The sequence below is a fragment of the Thunnus thynnus genome, chromosome 18 (genome assembly GCF_963924715.1).
Source record: "Thunnus thynnus chromosome 18, fThuThy2.1, whole genome shotgun sequence".
NCBI lineage: Eukaryota > Metazoa > Chordata > Actinopteri > Scombriformes > Scombridae > Thunnus > Thunnus thynnus.
In genome coordinates, this window is record NC_089534.1 from 9,909,001 (window position 1) to 9,926,325 (window position 17,325).

The window sequence follows — 17,325 nt, forward strand, 5'->3', positions numbered from 1 at the left end:
TTCTCTGACCTGCAATTTACTGTTTTGGTTCAGTCTCACTGCTCTCATCAACCTCGCTTCCAGTTCATGTGAGCAGTTGTTTGCAGAGAAAAATGACAGACAGACAAAGTTAGAGTCTAGCTTGTGAACACAGTGGAGCTTTTAGTAGATAAAAAAGGCAGTTTGTTTTTTTTCCTCAGAACTTGGTGGAGACCAAAATAGAGCTAAAAGGAGAGTGAATATCAGACTTATATTCATCAGATCGCCAGAAACGCAACTCCAAATGAATGTTAATGTCACTGTATGTCTGCTGGATGTGTAAACAGGCAACAGTTTGAGACCGTAATATGTCAAACATGTAATTTTCAGCTTTGTGGAGTTCTGCCAGTAAGTGGCCATAAAACATGATTAATGCAACTTTACACATGTCATCGACTAGTGTAAGATTTATATTATGGTTAGGGTATATAATGTATGTGAGAATGATCTTTCATTGTTTTCTACATATGGAACATAGGTCCAAGTGAGGGTAGATGCTTCATAGCTAATGAAAATGTTTTGCGAAAAAACAGGCTAACCTACTGTACCTGTGTACTGTTCAGTATCTGTGTACTAGATTTATTCTCTTTACCATGTTAGGTATGTCATGTTGGCCTGTACTGGAGGAGGAATGAGGAAGCTCAGGTGAGGATTAGTTCATCCCCTGCGTGAGAATTTACTGTGTCATCGACATACAGCCACAACACTTTCTTAACCCTACTAAAAGGCCCCTTTTTCACTGAAGACATATTTACATGTCCCAGCCGGAGAAGCACAAGTGTAAATAATAAAATGAATGCCTAAATTCCATTTAGCTACTTTAGTTTCAGGATCCTCGTATTGCACATGCTGGCTCACTGCTTTCTGGGACACTTCAGTAGACTTGGGTCATTATTAATGCAACTACTAGCTCCAGGAAAACACTTCTCTTATTCAAAAATACAAATACATCTCCCCCTCACTTCAGCATGCTGGATCCAGGAACTTTTTCCCGGATCTGACCAGAATTCAGGTTAAGTAACACATGTAAGAACCTCATTACTTTAATGCTGCAAATGTGTTAGTGTTTAGAGCACCTATAAAAACTATATACGGCTGACATGCTGGCTTGCAGTACTGGCCCAACAGCTCATCTATATTTAATGCTTTGTGCAGGACTGACTTCCATGGCTGTCAAGAGCTGCAATTCAACAAATCCTCCCATGTTGCAAAAGAACAAACATTAATACCCAAATGGTATGAATACAATACCATGTGAAGGAGAATTTCCATCACTGGGTGTATGCTGTGGTTTTTGAATCATTCCTTCTTGCTGCACACCAAGCAAACTATATATTTTTTTAATTTCTAATACTTTGATGATACAAACACGTATACTCATTTTAAAGGGGCATCCTCCTTTGTATCATGTATCAGTTTGGCACTTTTTGTGCTTAATTAAACATTGGAAACCACACATTGAAAGAAAACAGTAATGTAAGCCCTTAAAACAAAACACAGCCAAGGTATTAATGATCATTACAGGCACATTTGTGTCCAAGCTTAGGATATAAATTATTCTTGGAGCCGCAGGTAAAAGTACAGGTATTGCTGGGTCAGTGTGGAAAATGTACTGTATGTACTGTACACATGCATCTGTGTGTAAGAGACTGTGTGTCCAACCAGTTTGAGGATAGACAGGGATGAATTAGCCAACATGGTAATGACTGGAGGAACAGCAGTCTGAGCCACTCAGTAGAAACATAAAACAATGCAGATAAGGTGACTTTCTCTTAGCCATCACCCAAACGTGTCTGCATGTGTGTGTGTGTATGTTTGTGTACAACCACACAACAAAAGGATAAAGTAGAGAGACAATAATGGTCTGATGGAAGCTAGCCTGGCTAAATGAAAGGCATGTTGGAAGGTGCTCAACTGAGCTTGGCAGCACATCACTAGACTTACTAGCTCATGTCAAAACTGAGAAGGTTGTGATGGAAGAGAAAAACAGCCAGGATGAGACGGTGGAGAGCGGCCAGCCTGAGACACAGTCACATATTAATGTCCCTAGTAAACTTACAAATGTTATGAAGGCTTTTTAAGTGCTATGAAAATAAAATATGAATTTCTGTCGCCATCTGTCCATCAGCCGAGCTAAAATAAACTTCCTGAGTAAAAAATATCCACAAGAATTTGTTTTTGTTTTTTTTTAAATAGTACACCAGCTACCAAAGAGGCATATGCAGTAAAATTCATAGAAAAATTACTTTGGCTAAAATGACCACAATACATGATATTGTGTTGATAGTGAAATACAATCAAAACATTCAAGCAGTGTAAAATATTGTTTAAGTAAAGCACTGTACTGTATCACAGTTGGTGGTGGTTACTTGGCACAAAGGTATAAGCTTGTGGGTGCAACTCTTTTAAAAGAGTTTAGTCTGATGCTGTGTTTCCTTCTATATATTGGTGAAGTGGAGCATTGCAATGTCACCTGTGTTTCATTCATTTCAGTCAAATTAGTATCAAAATTTTGTGGACTGTTGTGGAAAATTTTTTTGGGTGAAGTTGCAAGAGGGTGGTGTCAAAACTAGAGTTCCAGTGGAGTTTATGCTAATGATGATTCGACAAAAGTGTCTATTATATTTATGTAATATAATGCAATTCTAGGCGCTCGCTGTAAGCATTGATAAATGAAAGAGAAGCGGTTTCTTTGGTTGATATCTGATCTTAGATAGAAACTTCCATCGGTTTCTTCACAGCATAAAAACAGAGGATCAATTAATTATCACAGTGTCGGATTTCCCCATTTTATATGATCCATCTGTTGTTGAGTACTGTACAGAAACAAACTGAGACAAGGAGCTGCATGGACTGAAACTGACACCACACCCAGTTTCACTAGTGTTTTAGATGCAGGCCAAAACTATATTCTGCTGTTGCTGCTGTTAACAACATATTATTGCCGCTAGTAAATGCTATTCATGTTTTCAGCTTGTAGTGTTGCAACAGCTACTGTCAGGGCTGTGTGCCTGTGTTGGTTGGCCTGGGTTGCCGGGCATGTTTATCCTGGCCCAATATGAGCTGCTTTCCCATTTCTCAAAAAACCTCTGTCTGCCATAGCAGCAAAATATGGTAACAACTTTTTGGCAGCATTACAGTCACCACTACATCAGTCTTATAATTTGAACAGAAGTGGCCTTCCCTTTTAAATAGCAAGATAAACTCATTGATAATGAGAATAATTAGTTTCCAACAATGTTCCAAACTGCAGGCCCCACAAAGAGACACACTTGTGCAGAGTGCCAAGTAAAAACATAAACTGCAGAAATCGATCTAGACTTTTTCTTACTCTCTGAAGAGCCACAAGTCCTCCCTTTATTATCATAAACAGCTGCAGAATAAGTAATGTTGAGCAAATTGTAAATAACAGGGCACCTAATATATTTTCTGGCTGTACTCACAAGCTCTAAGAGCCAGCAAATACATTATAAATGTCCCAAAACAACAACACTTTTCGTGTTTCATCATAAGCAAATACTTCTTTCAGATTACTGCCCATTGGGAGGCGCTTTAGCGGCGCACTCAAGCCAATGCTGCAAATTACATGTGACCAACTGTGACAAACATGTGACAAACTGCAGTAAATGTTATGAATAAGTTTAAGCAAGGAAATATTAAAAGTCTGATACTTCCTCTGCCAACTCAGCAGCTTTAATTGATAATGCAATTTTATTTTCTTCCCCTTTCCCTTCCTTCCAGGGAAAGAATGCTGATTTTTCCCATCCACATCTAAAAACACTGTCCTGGTTAAGTAAATACTAGGAAAGCAGTTGTATGTGTAAGTTTATGCATAACAGTCTTGAAACATTGATGCAAATGAAGATATAATGTTTCACCCTAACAGTATAGTACTTCACATACTAAACGAGTCATGCACCTGTTTTCTATCTGTATTGATGGTGGGGGTGGCAGTACGTGCAGGTGCTGCTGCCAGTTTTTGCTCTCGACGGCTGGTGAGAAGGTGATAGTGGAAGACGAGCTTTTGAACTTTCTTTTCGTCAAAATGAGGACACTAAGCTACGATGAAATTGTTTTGCTGGTTTCAAACAATTTCTCATCTGAGTGGATTGAAGAGTCCAAGAGGCTTCTATTTGAAGTCTGCCCGAAAACTATGCAATGCTGTGTCTAGCACAAAGGCCCACAGAAGGACATTAAAAACATCAAGGCAGGTTTGAAAGTGCTTAATGTGTGCAGAGAAAACATTACCAGGTTTGTTTCGCACTACTTGGACGAGCTTCCACCTGTCGGGTTTGGCAGCATGAACGCCTTGGCGCTGCTAAGCAGAGTGCAGCAGTTGAGCTGAGAAGTTTCTACCTTGAGGAGGGTCCTGGAAGCACAGGCAAGTGTGAGGGAGAAGCTGGGGGCAGCTACTGTGGCTAGGGATCGCTGGATGTCAGCAATCGAGAAGTACCATGGTCCTACTGGCTTGGACCCCGGGACCAGTGCTTCTCGGGAAGGAGAGATGCAAGGCCAGACTCCACTCGCCAGGAGGAGATACTGGATGAAGCAACAACGAGGACACTGCCCCAAACACAATTGCGGTCCCAGCAGTGGAGCGTTATTGTGAAAGAAGGATGGCGACTAAAGTGGGTACCGCAAAATGCAGCCATGAAACCAAAATCCTGTGCTATACGAGCTCATTGGAAATGAGAGCAGAAGACAACGAGGTAATTGTTTCCAGCACTGAGAGTAACAATCAAGTGGTTAAAACCAAGCTGGTGAGTGTGTTTGCTACTAGATTCTCCCCTAATCTTGATGCTGACACTCTACTTAATTATTTGACTTGAGAAATTGGGCAATAAATCAGAGACATGTTGGAAGATTGATTCAACCCAGAACAGATTCATTTCATGTCACTGCCAAATGTAATGAAGTTGCTGATATGTTGCTTAGCTAAACAAGACTTGGAAACACCAAATTCTTCACATAAAGGCTTTTATGGGGTTGGTGAATCCACTACTGACCGTAGCACTACAATAGTCCAGGACAAGACACTGGGTGGAGTTGCCATTTTAGGGAATAAGAAATATGATCAGCTGGTCAACGTGGTAAGATTGGATGTTGATTGGGCTATTGGAATAGTTTAATTGTAATGATAAAAAGTTAATCATTTTGAACATTTATACACCCTTTGAGTGTTACCAAAATGAGGATGAATACCTCAATAGGTTGGCATGTGATATGTCTTTTATTCAGGACAGTGCTTCCACCTGCATCTATGCTGTTGGAGATATGAATGCTAATGTCTCTGATGTTAATTCTTTATTTGCTAATCACTTAATGCAGTTTTGCTCTGATGGTGGTTTGATCCTCTCTAGTAAGGTGCTTATGCCTGATAATAGCTATACTTATATCAGGGAAGCTAGGCACACAACCTCATGGCTTGATAACTGAATATGCATAGCTGATGCACATGACTCTTTAGATGCCATGAAGATTAATAATGATCTGGTAACTATCAACTATATACCCTCTTCTGTATTGTTAAATTTAGGCAATCTACTTAAGTTATCGTCTGTGGATAGCAACATAAGTGCAGGGAAATTAGACTGGTCTAACTTAACTAAGAAGGGTCTTAAAGAATACATTTTTTTGGACTGACGCCTTATTGAGAAGTATTGAAATACCAAAATATGCTACTGGGTGTTATGATATGAATTGCAAGAACCCACAATATAATAATGAGTTACATGTATTTTCTATGTATCATTCCACAGTGGAGTCTCTCTTAATATCAAGCAGGCCTTTTTATAAACTTAAGACTTATGTGTACAACGCTAAGACGAGTTTGAATGACTGAGTAGAAGAGCTTCATGCTGAGGCTAGAGGGGCTTTTTAAAGCATGTGTTGAGTCAGGTAGAAAAAAATATAGACTCTTAAGTGAATATAAGAAACGTGCAAATGTAAATTTAAAATATAGCTGCAAGCGGCAATGATCGGTATCCAAGCAGACTGCGAGCAGTTGGATGCTTATTCAACTTAATATGACCTCACTTGAAAACATAACACATGCATGAATTGCTACATTGGCCACCTGGGTATTCCCAGAGAAGGTGACTTAGTGATTGCACCACTGGGTAGACATGGTGCTGAACACCTTCTCACAACTTGAAAAAAAATCACAATTTGGGGATAAAATTCTGAAAACAATCACACATCAACCTGCTTTTCTCAAGTGTACTGTCGAATATTTTGGTGAAATTTGTTTAAAAATATGATGAAATAGAAAAAAAAATTACAGCAAGATATTGAATATCACTGCAGACTCACTGTTTGACCAATCTGAACACCATTTGAAACACTTGATAACTAGTATCCAAAGAATGTTTGTGTCACTTTTGGTAGCATACGAATGAAGACTTGTGGCAAATATAGATGTTAATTGATTTTGCACATCATAATTCAGTTGCCTGGGTTCAGACCTTTGAATCTGCCCACTCCAGTGACTCCAATTGACTGATTTTGTCGGTCTGGCATCTTGACATGAAACAGCAGTTTCTCGGATGAAAAAGCAATTGATCCAATGAGCTCTGCGGGGGACTAACAATTAGCCAATCAGCGCCACGGGCGGGACCTACGCCGTTGTCAAACTGTTGTCAAGCTGTAAGCCGGAACCAAGGAGGTGTAAAACTAGGCAGTGCTGATCAAATATGAATCAAGATTCTGTTACTGCATCGCCTATTTCTCGCCTCAAATGTTTTCAGAAACATATTATAGTGTACTGTTTAGCTGTACCATAAGAAAGTTCATCACCCAGCCACCATGTTGAAAATGGATGAGCCAAAATTAAGCACCGCCCAACTCGCAGTACTTCACCCACCACAGCCAGAGCGTTTAGTGGTAATCGCATCGAATCCCCCTCCCCCATGAAAATCAGTTTGAGTGGAGGCAATGTCAGACTGATGATGGAAACGGTGTGTAAAGAGTTGATAATTCTGTCTGATATCACACAAATAATTCAGTGGATGTGCTTAAAAGAATTCAGCTCTGTAGGATGTACAGGTGATTTATTTTGAATTTTTGAAGTTTGGAATGTGAAATATCTAAAAATTTCTCAGTTGCTGCAGAAACATTACTATGATCTATTCAACTGTGTTAAAAGCAATTCATTTATAGTCAGGAACATAGATAATAATGTGACTGTTACCCCACAAGGAGTCCACAATGCAGTCATGAAGCTGGGAGATAATAAGGCATGCAGTATGGATAATATAACTGCTGAACATTTAACACTTGCTAGCAAAAAACTCTATCCAATTCAGTTCAATTCAATTCAATAGACTTTATTGGCATGACATTTGACATGTGTGGCCAAAGCACAATTATGATTATGAAAGACAATATTAAGGAATGAAAGTAATAATTAGATAATAGAATAAAATAGATAATGAAATAAATAAATTAAATTAAATTACTGACTATACATATACACATATCATACCTACATACCTGACTTTATCTTATCTGTTATACTAGAGCCCGTCATTAATGATAAAGCTGGTAAACTAAACAGTTCAGAGAATTACAGGCTTATAGCCTTTGCCAGTATTTTAGAGTACTCTACCATGCTGGAACAGTACATCCTGTCTACTGACAACAAGTTTGGTTTTAAATGTAAATATGACACTGATATGTGTATTTTTGCTTTAAAGGAGATTTTAGATAAATAAAAATGGTTTTATCGATGCCTCTAAAGCTTTTGACCATATAAATCATGAAAAATTATTTAACCAATTATATCAAAGAGGGGTTCCTAGATTTCTAGTGAGAATCCTGGTTTTCTGGTATGCTCATCAGGTGATGCAAGTTAAATGGGGACATTTTGTATCTGTTCCGTTTTATGTGAATAATGGAGTTCAACAAGGCGGTATTTTGTCTTCTTTTCTTGTTAACATCTATATGGATGACCTGTCAATGCAGTTAAATGGATGTGGAACAGGGTGCATGGTTGGTAATTCTCTCATTAACCACCTTATATATGCAGATGATTTGGTGATTTTCTGTCCATGTAGTGCTGGTCTTCAACAGTTATTTAGGGCATGTTCACAATATGGTATAGATTACGACATCAAATATAATGCAAAAAAGAGTAATATTTTGATTGTCAGAAGAAGGGAAGACAGAAAATTAGTATTTCCTGATTTCTTGCCCTTAAAGTGTGTAATGAGGCTCAATATTTTGGCCATTACATAACCAATGATCCATCAGATGATAGGGACATTTACAGACAGTGTCAAAAATTGTACACACAAGCAAACATGTTGGTTCGTAAATTTAGTATATGTTCAGTTTTTGTACCCCACTATATACTCCCCTCCCATGGCACTGCTACTGAAAAGGCAGCATGCAGAGACTCACAATGGCTTATAATGAGAGTATGAGATTGCAGCCGAGTGTTTGTTAATGTTAGTGTACCCACCTGCTCTGCTGTAATACAAAATCTTATATATAGTTGTATGTGTAGGTTATCTGATTCTGCAAATGGTATTATTTCAGTCTTAACCAACCGAGTTCTGTCAGGTTCTCATCAACAATGTGGAACCACTGGCGCTCCAGCCTGTATGCAAATGTTTTTTTTTAGATATTATTTATTTATTCTTCTTTGTATTTTATTGTGCTATGGTCTGCCCATGACCTGTGTCCTTAATAAAGTCTGAATTGAGTTGTATTCATTTGAGTCCCTCTTACCTCTCTGAGGCAGCCCATGAAATTGTTGCTAACTGGAGATCCAGGCAGGTCTGCAGTGCTGGGGCTCCCACCCACGTAGAAGAAATCATCGGAGCCCAGCATGGTGTAGTCTTCCTGGGTGTAGCCAGTGGTGGTGAGGATCCCATCAACGGAGATAGTCACCTGTTGAGGGGTAACACATAGCCAAAGCCGAGCCATTACACTCTGGGATTCGAGGCTGTGATGTGTCTAAAACACACCTCCCTTCTTGGTCTGCATTCGAAATGAGGTATTTGGACTTTTCATTAGGTCCCACACTGTAGGTTGGTTTCTCATTTAACCTTTTTTACAGAATCATTTGATACCTTGAAGCGATTGTTTTGGACCAGACAGCGTTTGGACTTTGTTAATGGAATTTTTGCCATAGGATTCACAGGACAGGTAAAGAAAATATGGCAGAGGCATATTTTCTTTATCTTTGATGGGGGTAAGAGAATGGATCCGAGGTTTGGTTCTGAAACTTCAGGTTGGGGGAGGGTTAGTACAATGTTCAAACCAAGGACAAATTGATTGCACTTGTCTTAGGTTTCGGGATTCATCTGGTAACTGCAGACACACACATATACAGTACACACAAACACACACAGACGTGTGCACGCACGCCTCCACTCATTCGTACATTTGCTCTCACACAGACACTCTCCCATCTCTTGCAGACATCTACATCTATATATCCACACACATGCAAAACAAGGGGAGGCTTTTCACACCACATCAATGTGCAAACCAAGGTCATCACTGTTAGAAGGCAAATTAAACACATTTAATTGGACATGTAAGGGAGTAAGTGGATCAATGGTGCCTTACAAAGCTTGAGCAGGCCACACAGGGTGCAGAGGCTCATGCACAATCAAGACCAGAGCCCATATTCAAACACACTCTCAGAATAGCTGATGCTGATCTCTGATCAGGTTTAGCACAGGTGTCATGGTTGGATTTTCAATGTCACTGAACCAGACCGATAATCCCAGATCAGGATGCTTATTCTTAGAAATGTTATGCATATGGGCCCGGGGGTAAAGGGTGATCAAGGTTAGCCAAAACACACAAACACCACTTTCACCAGCATGCTACAAAAACACACAGGGAGGGCAGGGTGACTGATACAGTGATAGGTGGAAAGGTGAGTGAATGAATTGTGTGTTAGTGGTTATTTTGGGTGACAAGGTGAGAGGTCAATGAGGTGTGGGCATGCCATGCGCCATAGTGAGTTGGAAACAACTGTCAGAGCTCCCGCAATGAAGGTTAAGGGTTGCCATTTTTTGGTAGTTTCTCTTTTAGGGCTCGGTGTCGAGGTCACCATCTTTGCTGGGATTGTGGTAAGCTTCTGTCAGTTCTGGACGACAGTCCTCACAAAAAATGGGGACTTTTTGTGTGAAAAAGTAAAATAAAAAGTAAGTTGCCCTGACAAAGGCAAAGAAGTCAATTTTTTTACTTGTTGGAAATCTGCAGTAATGTGGAAAAAACAAAGAGAAAAAAGTAAAAGCCAAAGTGAAAAAAACAGGATGGGGGATTGTGGGGTAAAGAAGGAGGTTGTTGGCAGGTCAGGGAGGAAATTGAGAAGAAGCGAAGAAAGAATTGCCTGGTAATACAAACCCATCTCCTCATTTTTTGATAAGAGTGTCTAGGATGGAACTCAAAGAGAACAAATAAAAGAAGAGAGGGGAGGGGACACACGGCAAACCCAAAAAAAAGACAATAAGAATGATATCTACCAGACAATGTAGTTTGTTTACCATAGCGTGTCCAATGCCTGATTGCTTTCCAGAAAAAGGGGAAGAAAGGAAATCAAAAGAATAGTGAACAAAAAAGGTTGTTAATAAGGATGGACAGAAAACAAAAACCAAAACCAATGATGAAGAATTAGGATGTTAGTACATTAGTTGGTTAGATATTGGTTAGTAGTAAAAAATGACTTTTATCATGGATGAGTTAGTGTTGGGGTAAATAAACACTACATGATTTGTCAGAGATTCACTGGAGTAAAAGTGCCATCGTGCCATCCTAGCCAAATTTTCTACATCAAGAGTCCTGCAAGAAAAAAAAAAAGAAGAGTACTGTAAGATGCAAGACTTTCAGATAAAAATTTGTGTAGGATGGCTCAAATCCCAACAAAACTTGTAGTGTTTTTTCACCCTTACTCTAAACAAAGAGTGCCTTTCAAAGAGGAAAGAAAATGATAGTGAAAGAAAGACAGAACTGTAGAAAGAAAGAAAGAAAGAAGAAAGAAGCCAAGCAACCCTTTGCTCTTAGCTTCTAACCCCCTAAACTGTGTGTTATCCTGTTGGGATTTTCAGCTACAACTATTTACTAACCTGTGGGGCAAAAGCTTACTGCCGGGGAGGGTCAGGAAATCGGCACTTACTTGTTGTGCTGCTCTGAGACCGACACTAAACGCTGTCTCACCTTGCAGACAAACTAAAGGTCGACCAAGACAATGAACAACTCCGCATTTTGCAGCTAGCACTAACCTCATACAACACCGGGTCTCATTATTTTATTACTCTTTCTACAGCCCCTTATAGACAACACTGACTCATACTACCGTAGCTCCGTCCAACAGCAATACGAGCCGATTTTTAAATTACATCAAGGAAATGGTAAACAATATCTGTCAAGTAACAAATTCTGCCTATGCACAACAGATGCACTGCTTTGATGGAAATGTATCTTCATCTTTAAAAAGCTCGGTGATCATCTGTGCTATAAATACTGCCTTAATGGACGGCTCAAAGGCAAACACTCTCTGCCTGGCTTTAAAGTGAAAGTCTATATTCTACACAAGCATAAAAACAGTTTCTGAAAGCGAGGAGATAGCGACAGCGCCAAATAGAAGTGTCAGCTTAGGCGAGTGTGAAGCAAAATACAATTATCAGATAACTTTAATTTGAGGACACAGAGAACTCAAGTTCAATATGTCGATAAACTGTCAAGAAGAAAATACCTAGCATAATAGTGCCTTGACTAATCTATTAATCACATGCTGCAGAACTGTGTTGCCCTGTTTATTTGACTATTTACTCAGCAGAACAGAAATTGAACAATGAAATTAAAATAAAAAAGAATTCCATGTAATTATAAAGTCAACCAAAAAAATAATAATAATGACATCTGTCTCAATAATGTTTCTGAACTGTGGCGATGGAATGACAACCGATCAGAACAAGGTGACATTCTTAACGCCAGCTCTCTCTCTCTCTCTCTCAAAAGCTCTTGGAAGCAGCTAATCTAAAGCAAAAAAAAAAAAATCCACCTGTCTCCAAACTCCGTCCATCACTGTTACCCCCGATTACCTGTCTCAGGTTGCGTGTCACTTTGATGTCATGCCAGGCGTTGTCATTGAATTTTCCACCGACTGGCTCAACGATGGCCTCAAAGGCCCCGGAACCCAGATTGATGACGAGGGAAACGGCCCCATCTTTTAGTGCGAGGTTGACATAGTCTGCGGATTTCCCTGTATGGAGGAGGAGGCCGTTGCGTTGCCAGGTCTTGAAGGACAGCGTGATTTCGTCGCTGCTGCTCTGGATGGGGTTCTGCGAAAGGTCGTAACAGAAGTACTCCGAGCCTCGGAAGGTCGCCACGTTCTCCTCCCTCGCTGAAATGACAAGGGAGAAGATATAAAATGTTAAACACCTTCCCATGACTGTCATTAGGAACCATAAGTCACAAGGTGATACATTTTCAGCACTACACATTTAACACCCAAGTTTGCTGTTGCAGTGCCGCACTAATGATTCACCATGTGTCGCTTAAAAAAAAAAAAAAAAAAATTGTTATTCCTTAGGAGTTTTGTGTGCCATGACAACTGAAGCCAAACAGTCATTATCACATTCACTCTCACATTTAGTGCGGAATATTTTAAAAAATGAAACGAGCTTAGCTTCTGTGTCAGTCCCTGCATCAAACACCAGGCAGCCTCAGTAAATATGAGAAGTACTTTACGCTGCAGAAAAGGTTACATCAAGCAAACACACAATGCACCGCTCACTATAATTACAGCTTTGATAATCCCATCATTCAGTTCAGATCACAACATTCTATCTGTACAACCACGGGTTTAGGTTTCACATACAGCCTCTAGACAGACAGACTACTTATGATGGAACACTATTCCCCGCTAATGGTAGGCATAAATCAAACTTAGCCTGATTTTACAGTTTTATATCACTCCGCTGTTCTAAAGAGACTTCCTGAGCCCATTTTTTAGACTGACACAGAGTAAGGTGAGACAGCTTGAGACAGAAAGTGAAAAAAGGCTCAAGGATTGATGGAAAGAGTGAGAGAGCAAAAATAAAAAAAGGGCTGGGCCGAGGGAAAGAGAAGACTCCACAAGAAAGAATGAGTGGATCAGAGTAGTTGTGTTTCCCTATGATCTGTGATGAAATAATTGACACTTTCTCCTGCTGCCTCTTAAAAGGTGGTTTGACACATTCTTGCTAGCTTGGGTCTGGGTGAGTCTATTAGAGACAAGGTCAGACTCGCTGTCAGTGATTTACAGTGTGGTAAGTTGGTTATGGCACTGCTGACTCAAGGATACGAGGCTAGAAGAGTCCTCTCCCCAAGAACGGAGCATTCAAGGCAGCACCTTTTCAGAAAATTACAACCTTCAGAAAATTCCCTGCTAACATACAAAACCGACTAACTGCTGTGGCGCTTGGTAACAGTAACTATGTCATTACAACAACACAATTTTCAGTGTGTCATTTTTTTATTTCTTCTGCGCGCAGCGTTTTCTTTTCTTTTGTATACTCGCATGGAAGTCATGAGGGCCACAAGTTAAAAAAAGGAGAAAACGCACAAGTGGGAAGACAGAAGAGAGAGAGATGAGAAAGAAAGAGAGAGAGAGAGAGAGAGAGAGAGAGAGAGAGAGAGAGAGAGTATAAAGGCTGCGGGCTGGAAAGCTTCAGTTTGTTGTTTTGGATCGGGCTATGTGTAAACATGAGGGAGCAGTGTTGTAGAGCTGGCAGAAAGATACTGAAGGAGGAAAAAAAAATGACTAAGAATATGGAGAGAGAAACAAATGGAAAGTGGAGTTAGGCTGTGGGATGATGGGGAGGGGGGGGGGGTTGATTCCGGTCATGGAGAAATTCTCCCCTCGGCATCTCTGCACAACACAGAGACAAGAGGAAATAGTATGGGAAGCAAGAAAAGGCCTTGTGAAAGCCCTGATCCATGTGCCTGGGGAATAAATAGAAACCCATTATTACCACTGAGACAGAGTTACGCGTAACACAGAGAGGCAGCAGAATCTACATTGGAGAATTTAAAAAAAAAAAAAAAAAAAAAAAAAAAAAAAAGCCTCCATCTCTACTGATTTCATGCATCTAATCTTAGACACTGCACAAGCATTCACCGCACAGAGATTAGAGAAGTCCATATAATATTGTTCTTGCACGACTCTCTAGGACATCAAAAGCGAGATGATAGTGCCGTGAATACTGAAGACCCACATAAATCATCCAAAGAAAAACTCTTTTAGATAACTGATTAAACATTGATTTATATATCCACAATGTGCTTATATTGTCAAGTCATCACTGTCTATAATGAAATGGATCTGTAGCTCATTGCTCCAACTAGCTTTATATAAATCTACACTATGGGCCAAAACCCTCTGGGGTCCCGAAGCAAGAGAGACTCCTGGAGGTAGAGGTGGAGATGAAAAACATCTATACTATCTGTACCATCTATACTGTAGCTGTGCTATAACAAGGTTCTGTAGAGACTGTAGATGCTACATAGGTTCAATCATATCTTGCCTGGAGGCCCTTTGCATATTCCTGATGGCAAATGACAGGCAAAGACATATATGTGTAAGGTTTCTTTTTCCAATTATTTGAATTAAGTGGCATCTTAAAGCAAGTTGCTTATTGAATATTGCTGTTTCAAGCAGCTTACCTAAAGGCGAGTCTGACTTATAACTCCAAAAAACCCCACAAAGGAAGCACCCCTTTGTCTCTGTATCTAAGCTCTTTGTAGCTATGCAGCATGGTAATCCTTCAGATACACTACAGACACTTGATCTTGTCTGCTCTCACCTGACCCAAGGTAGAAAAGGTTACTGCCATGGCAACTCCCCTCATCTATCCAACATATTCTAATTAGGTTGTCTATCTGAGGTTTGCAGCTCAAATAGCAAGCCATGCTAGTCTTTGAAGGGATTCCTGTTCATATTATTATTATCAAAAGGTGCAAAGACCAAACATAACCATTAGTGGAAGTTTACCATTCATGGATGTGACAAATGCTGTAGCAAGAGCAGTAAACTATTGACCACTGAAACATGGACATGGTTCCCATTTTTGTATTTTATGTATTGCTATGTCTTTGAACAGTATCAGTATCAAAACTGTAAGATTAATAAAAAAAAGTGGCAGAGTTGGCAGGAAAGGTCTTAAAATAATTGGGCCAACGCATCTAATGTAATGTTCAGTGTATAAACTAGACTGAGAGATTCTATGAGGCTGTACTTCCACATTGCTTTGACCTAATTGTTACAGAACCATGTTGGCATGCTAACATTTGCTAATAAGCAATAAACAATATATGTCATAAGTGCAGCTGAGGCTAATGGGATTGTCATTAGTTTGCAGGTATTTGCTCATCAACCAAGCTATCGTACAAATTAAAGTTTTGACTGGACGGCGCCGATAGATGAAACATTAATGGATCACTAAAGTTATTCCTATTCATCCTTTAGGGAGACTGTGAATGCGTGCACCAAATTTTATGACAATTTATCCAATAGTTGTTGAGACATTTCACTGAAAACCAGAAATGCCAATCTTGTGGTGGTGGTAGAAGTAAAGTCAGGGGATTGCCAAAGTCAGTATGATACATGAAAGTAAACCATGAAACAAAATTTCATGGCAATCCATCAAGTAGATGTTGAGATATGTCAAAGGATAAGTGAAAAGTTTGGACAGGGGATTAGGGATGGGAAGAGTCACCAAATCGCATCATTGCACCGGCATAAACGTTCACGATGTAGTTGCTGATTTAAAAACTGTGCACCAGACACAATGTGGGATGAACTCGGGATGCATCGTTTCTAACATCTTTGCATTGGTAAAAGCCAATTTATTTACACATAATTATTAGTAGAGGCCCTATGCCTTTATTATTTAGAAATGTGACCAATAGTTTGATATTTATATTGATTCCTCCTCACTAAAGTGTTTCTCAAGCGTGCTAGCATGTGCTACAGCTGAAGCGCATTGCCACAACGCTCCGGGTGGAACTTGCGCTCTAGAATTATTCATCCGCACGTCTGAGTAAGTCGATTATTAAATTATTATGACAGTAATTGTTTGGGTCATGGAGCATATGCATGTAAACTGGAGACAGAGAACACTACATAACAAAGGACTTGTGAAAAGGCCTGTTTGTGAAAGGTCCAAGTGTTTTTTTTTGTTAGAGGTCAAAAAGAAACAGCATAAATAAGATGCTTTCTGAGTTGCAGTAATAGAGAAACAAATATGTGAAGTAAAAGGGCATTTTTTGACTTAATTTAAGATTTGCTGTATGCTTAAGAAATAAAATCGCGTCAATCACATCGTAATAGGGGTGAATCATATTGTATCGGTGATTGCTTCATATGTATCTAATGTATCGGATCACTGGCGATGCATTGAGATGTGTATAGCGTCGGCCTCAGTGATGGAGATGCACATTCCTACAGGGGGATCACAAAAGTCAGTAGGATTCATCTTCTGGGCACCATGAATGTCTGTATACAAAAAATAGTTGAGATATTTTAGTCTGGAGCACAGTGGCGGACAGACCAACTGACCGACCATCAGACAGACATTGAAATGCCATCCCTATAGATATATAGCACCCAGCTCCTATATTTCCTGCAGAATTAGCAATGTCCATCTCATCATTAATCATATTTTTTGCTGCAAAGCACTATTTTTTTTTTTTTATCAAAAGGCTTACCAGTGTATGGAATATGACTCTCCATGTGTATTAATTATAATGATGTAATTACAATGTTGCTGTGGAGCTGTAAAGACTATCAATATAATGTTGTTGCTATGAATAATAGAGAGAACAAATTGATATAATGTAATATTTGTGCACCTCAGCAATATTAAACCCGTGGTAAGTGTATACGGATCCATAAAAACCAGGGGAAATGTATTGCCTGTTGAGACATGTTCTGCACAGATCTGTGGCTTTAATATTGATCATATAGCAGGGTCATTTTCCTTTATTTTCGCCATAGTCATCAATATTCCATTTGTGTGCAGCCTGGCCTGCTCACTGGGGGCTGGGGTTCGATTTCAAAATCCACTGGAAGCAATTAGCTCCTTCATTACCATCTCCCATTCTCTTCCGCTCCCACTCGCCGTACACACCCGTGCTGCCTGAGCTCGCTCTCCGGTCTGACCCCAGAGGCCTCTGAGCAAAGAGCGCTGTCACCTTACAGAGCTCCAGTCCACAACCTTCAACCTCCTTAAGATCACTGCAGCATATCAAACTGTCCCTAATTACTGTGGGAGGCAAAAAGATTTAAAACACGTAAAGGGGAAT

The 17,325-nt window shown here is 39.8% G+C and overlaps 1 protein-coding gene across 5 annotated transcripts in view; it reads right to left on the reverse strand.

Annotated features, from left to right (window-relative positions):
- The window catches only part of LOC137168930 (neurexin-3b), a 293,090-nt gene that overhangs the window by 212,221 nt on the left and 63,544 nt on the right, over window positions 1-17,325 (reverse strand). For all 5 annotated transcript variants that reach the window (XM_067571794.1, XM_067571797.1, XM_067571793.1 and 2 more), the window contains 2 exons: window positions 12,081-12,382; window positions 8,749-8,910 (listed from right to left, as the gene is read on the reverse strand). In XM_067571794.1, coding sequence (XP_067427895.1) covers window positions 8,749-8,910; window positions 12,081-12,382 — 464 coding nt within the window. The remainder of the gene's footprint in view (window positions 1-8,748; window positions 8,911-12,080; window positions 12,383-17,325) is intronic.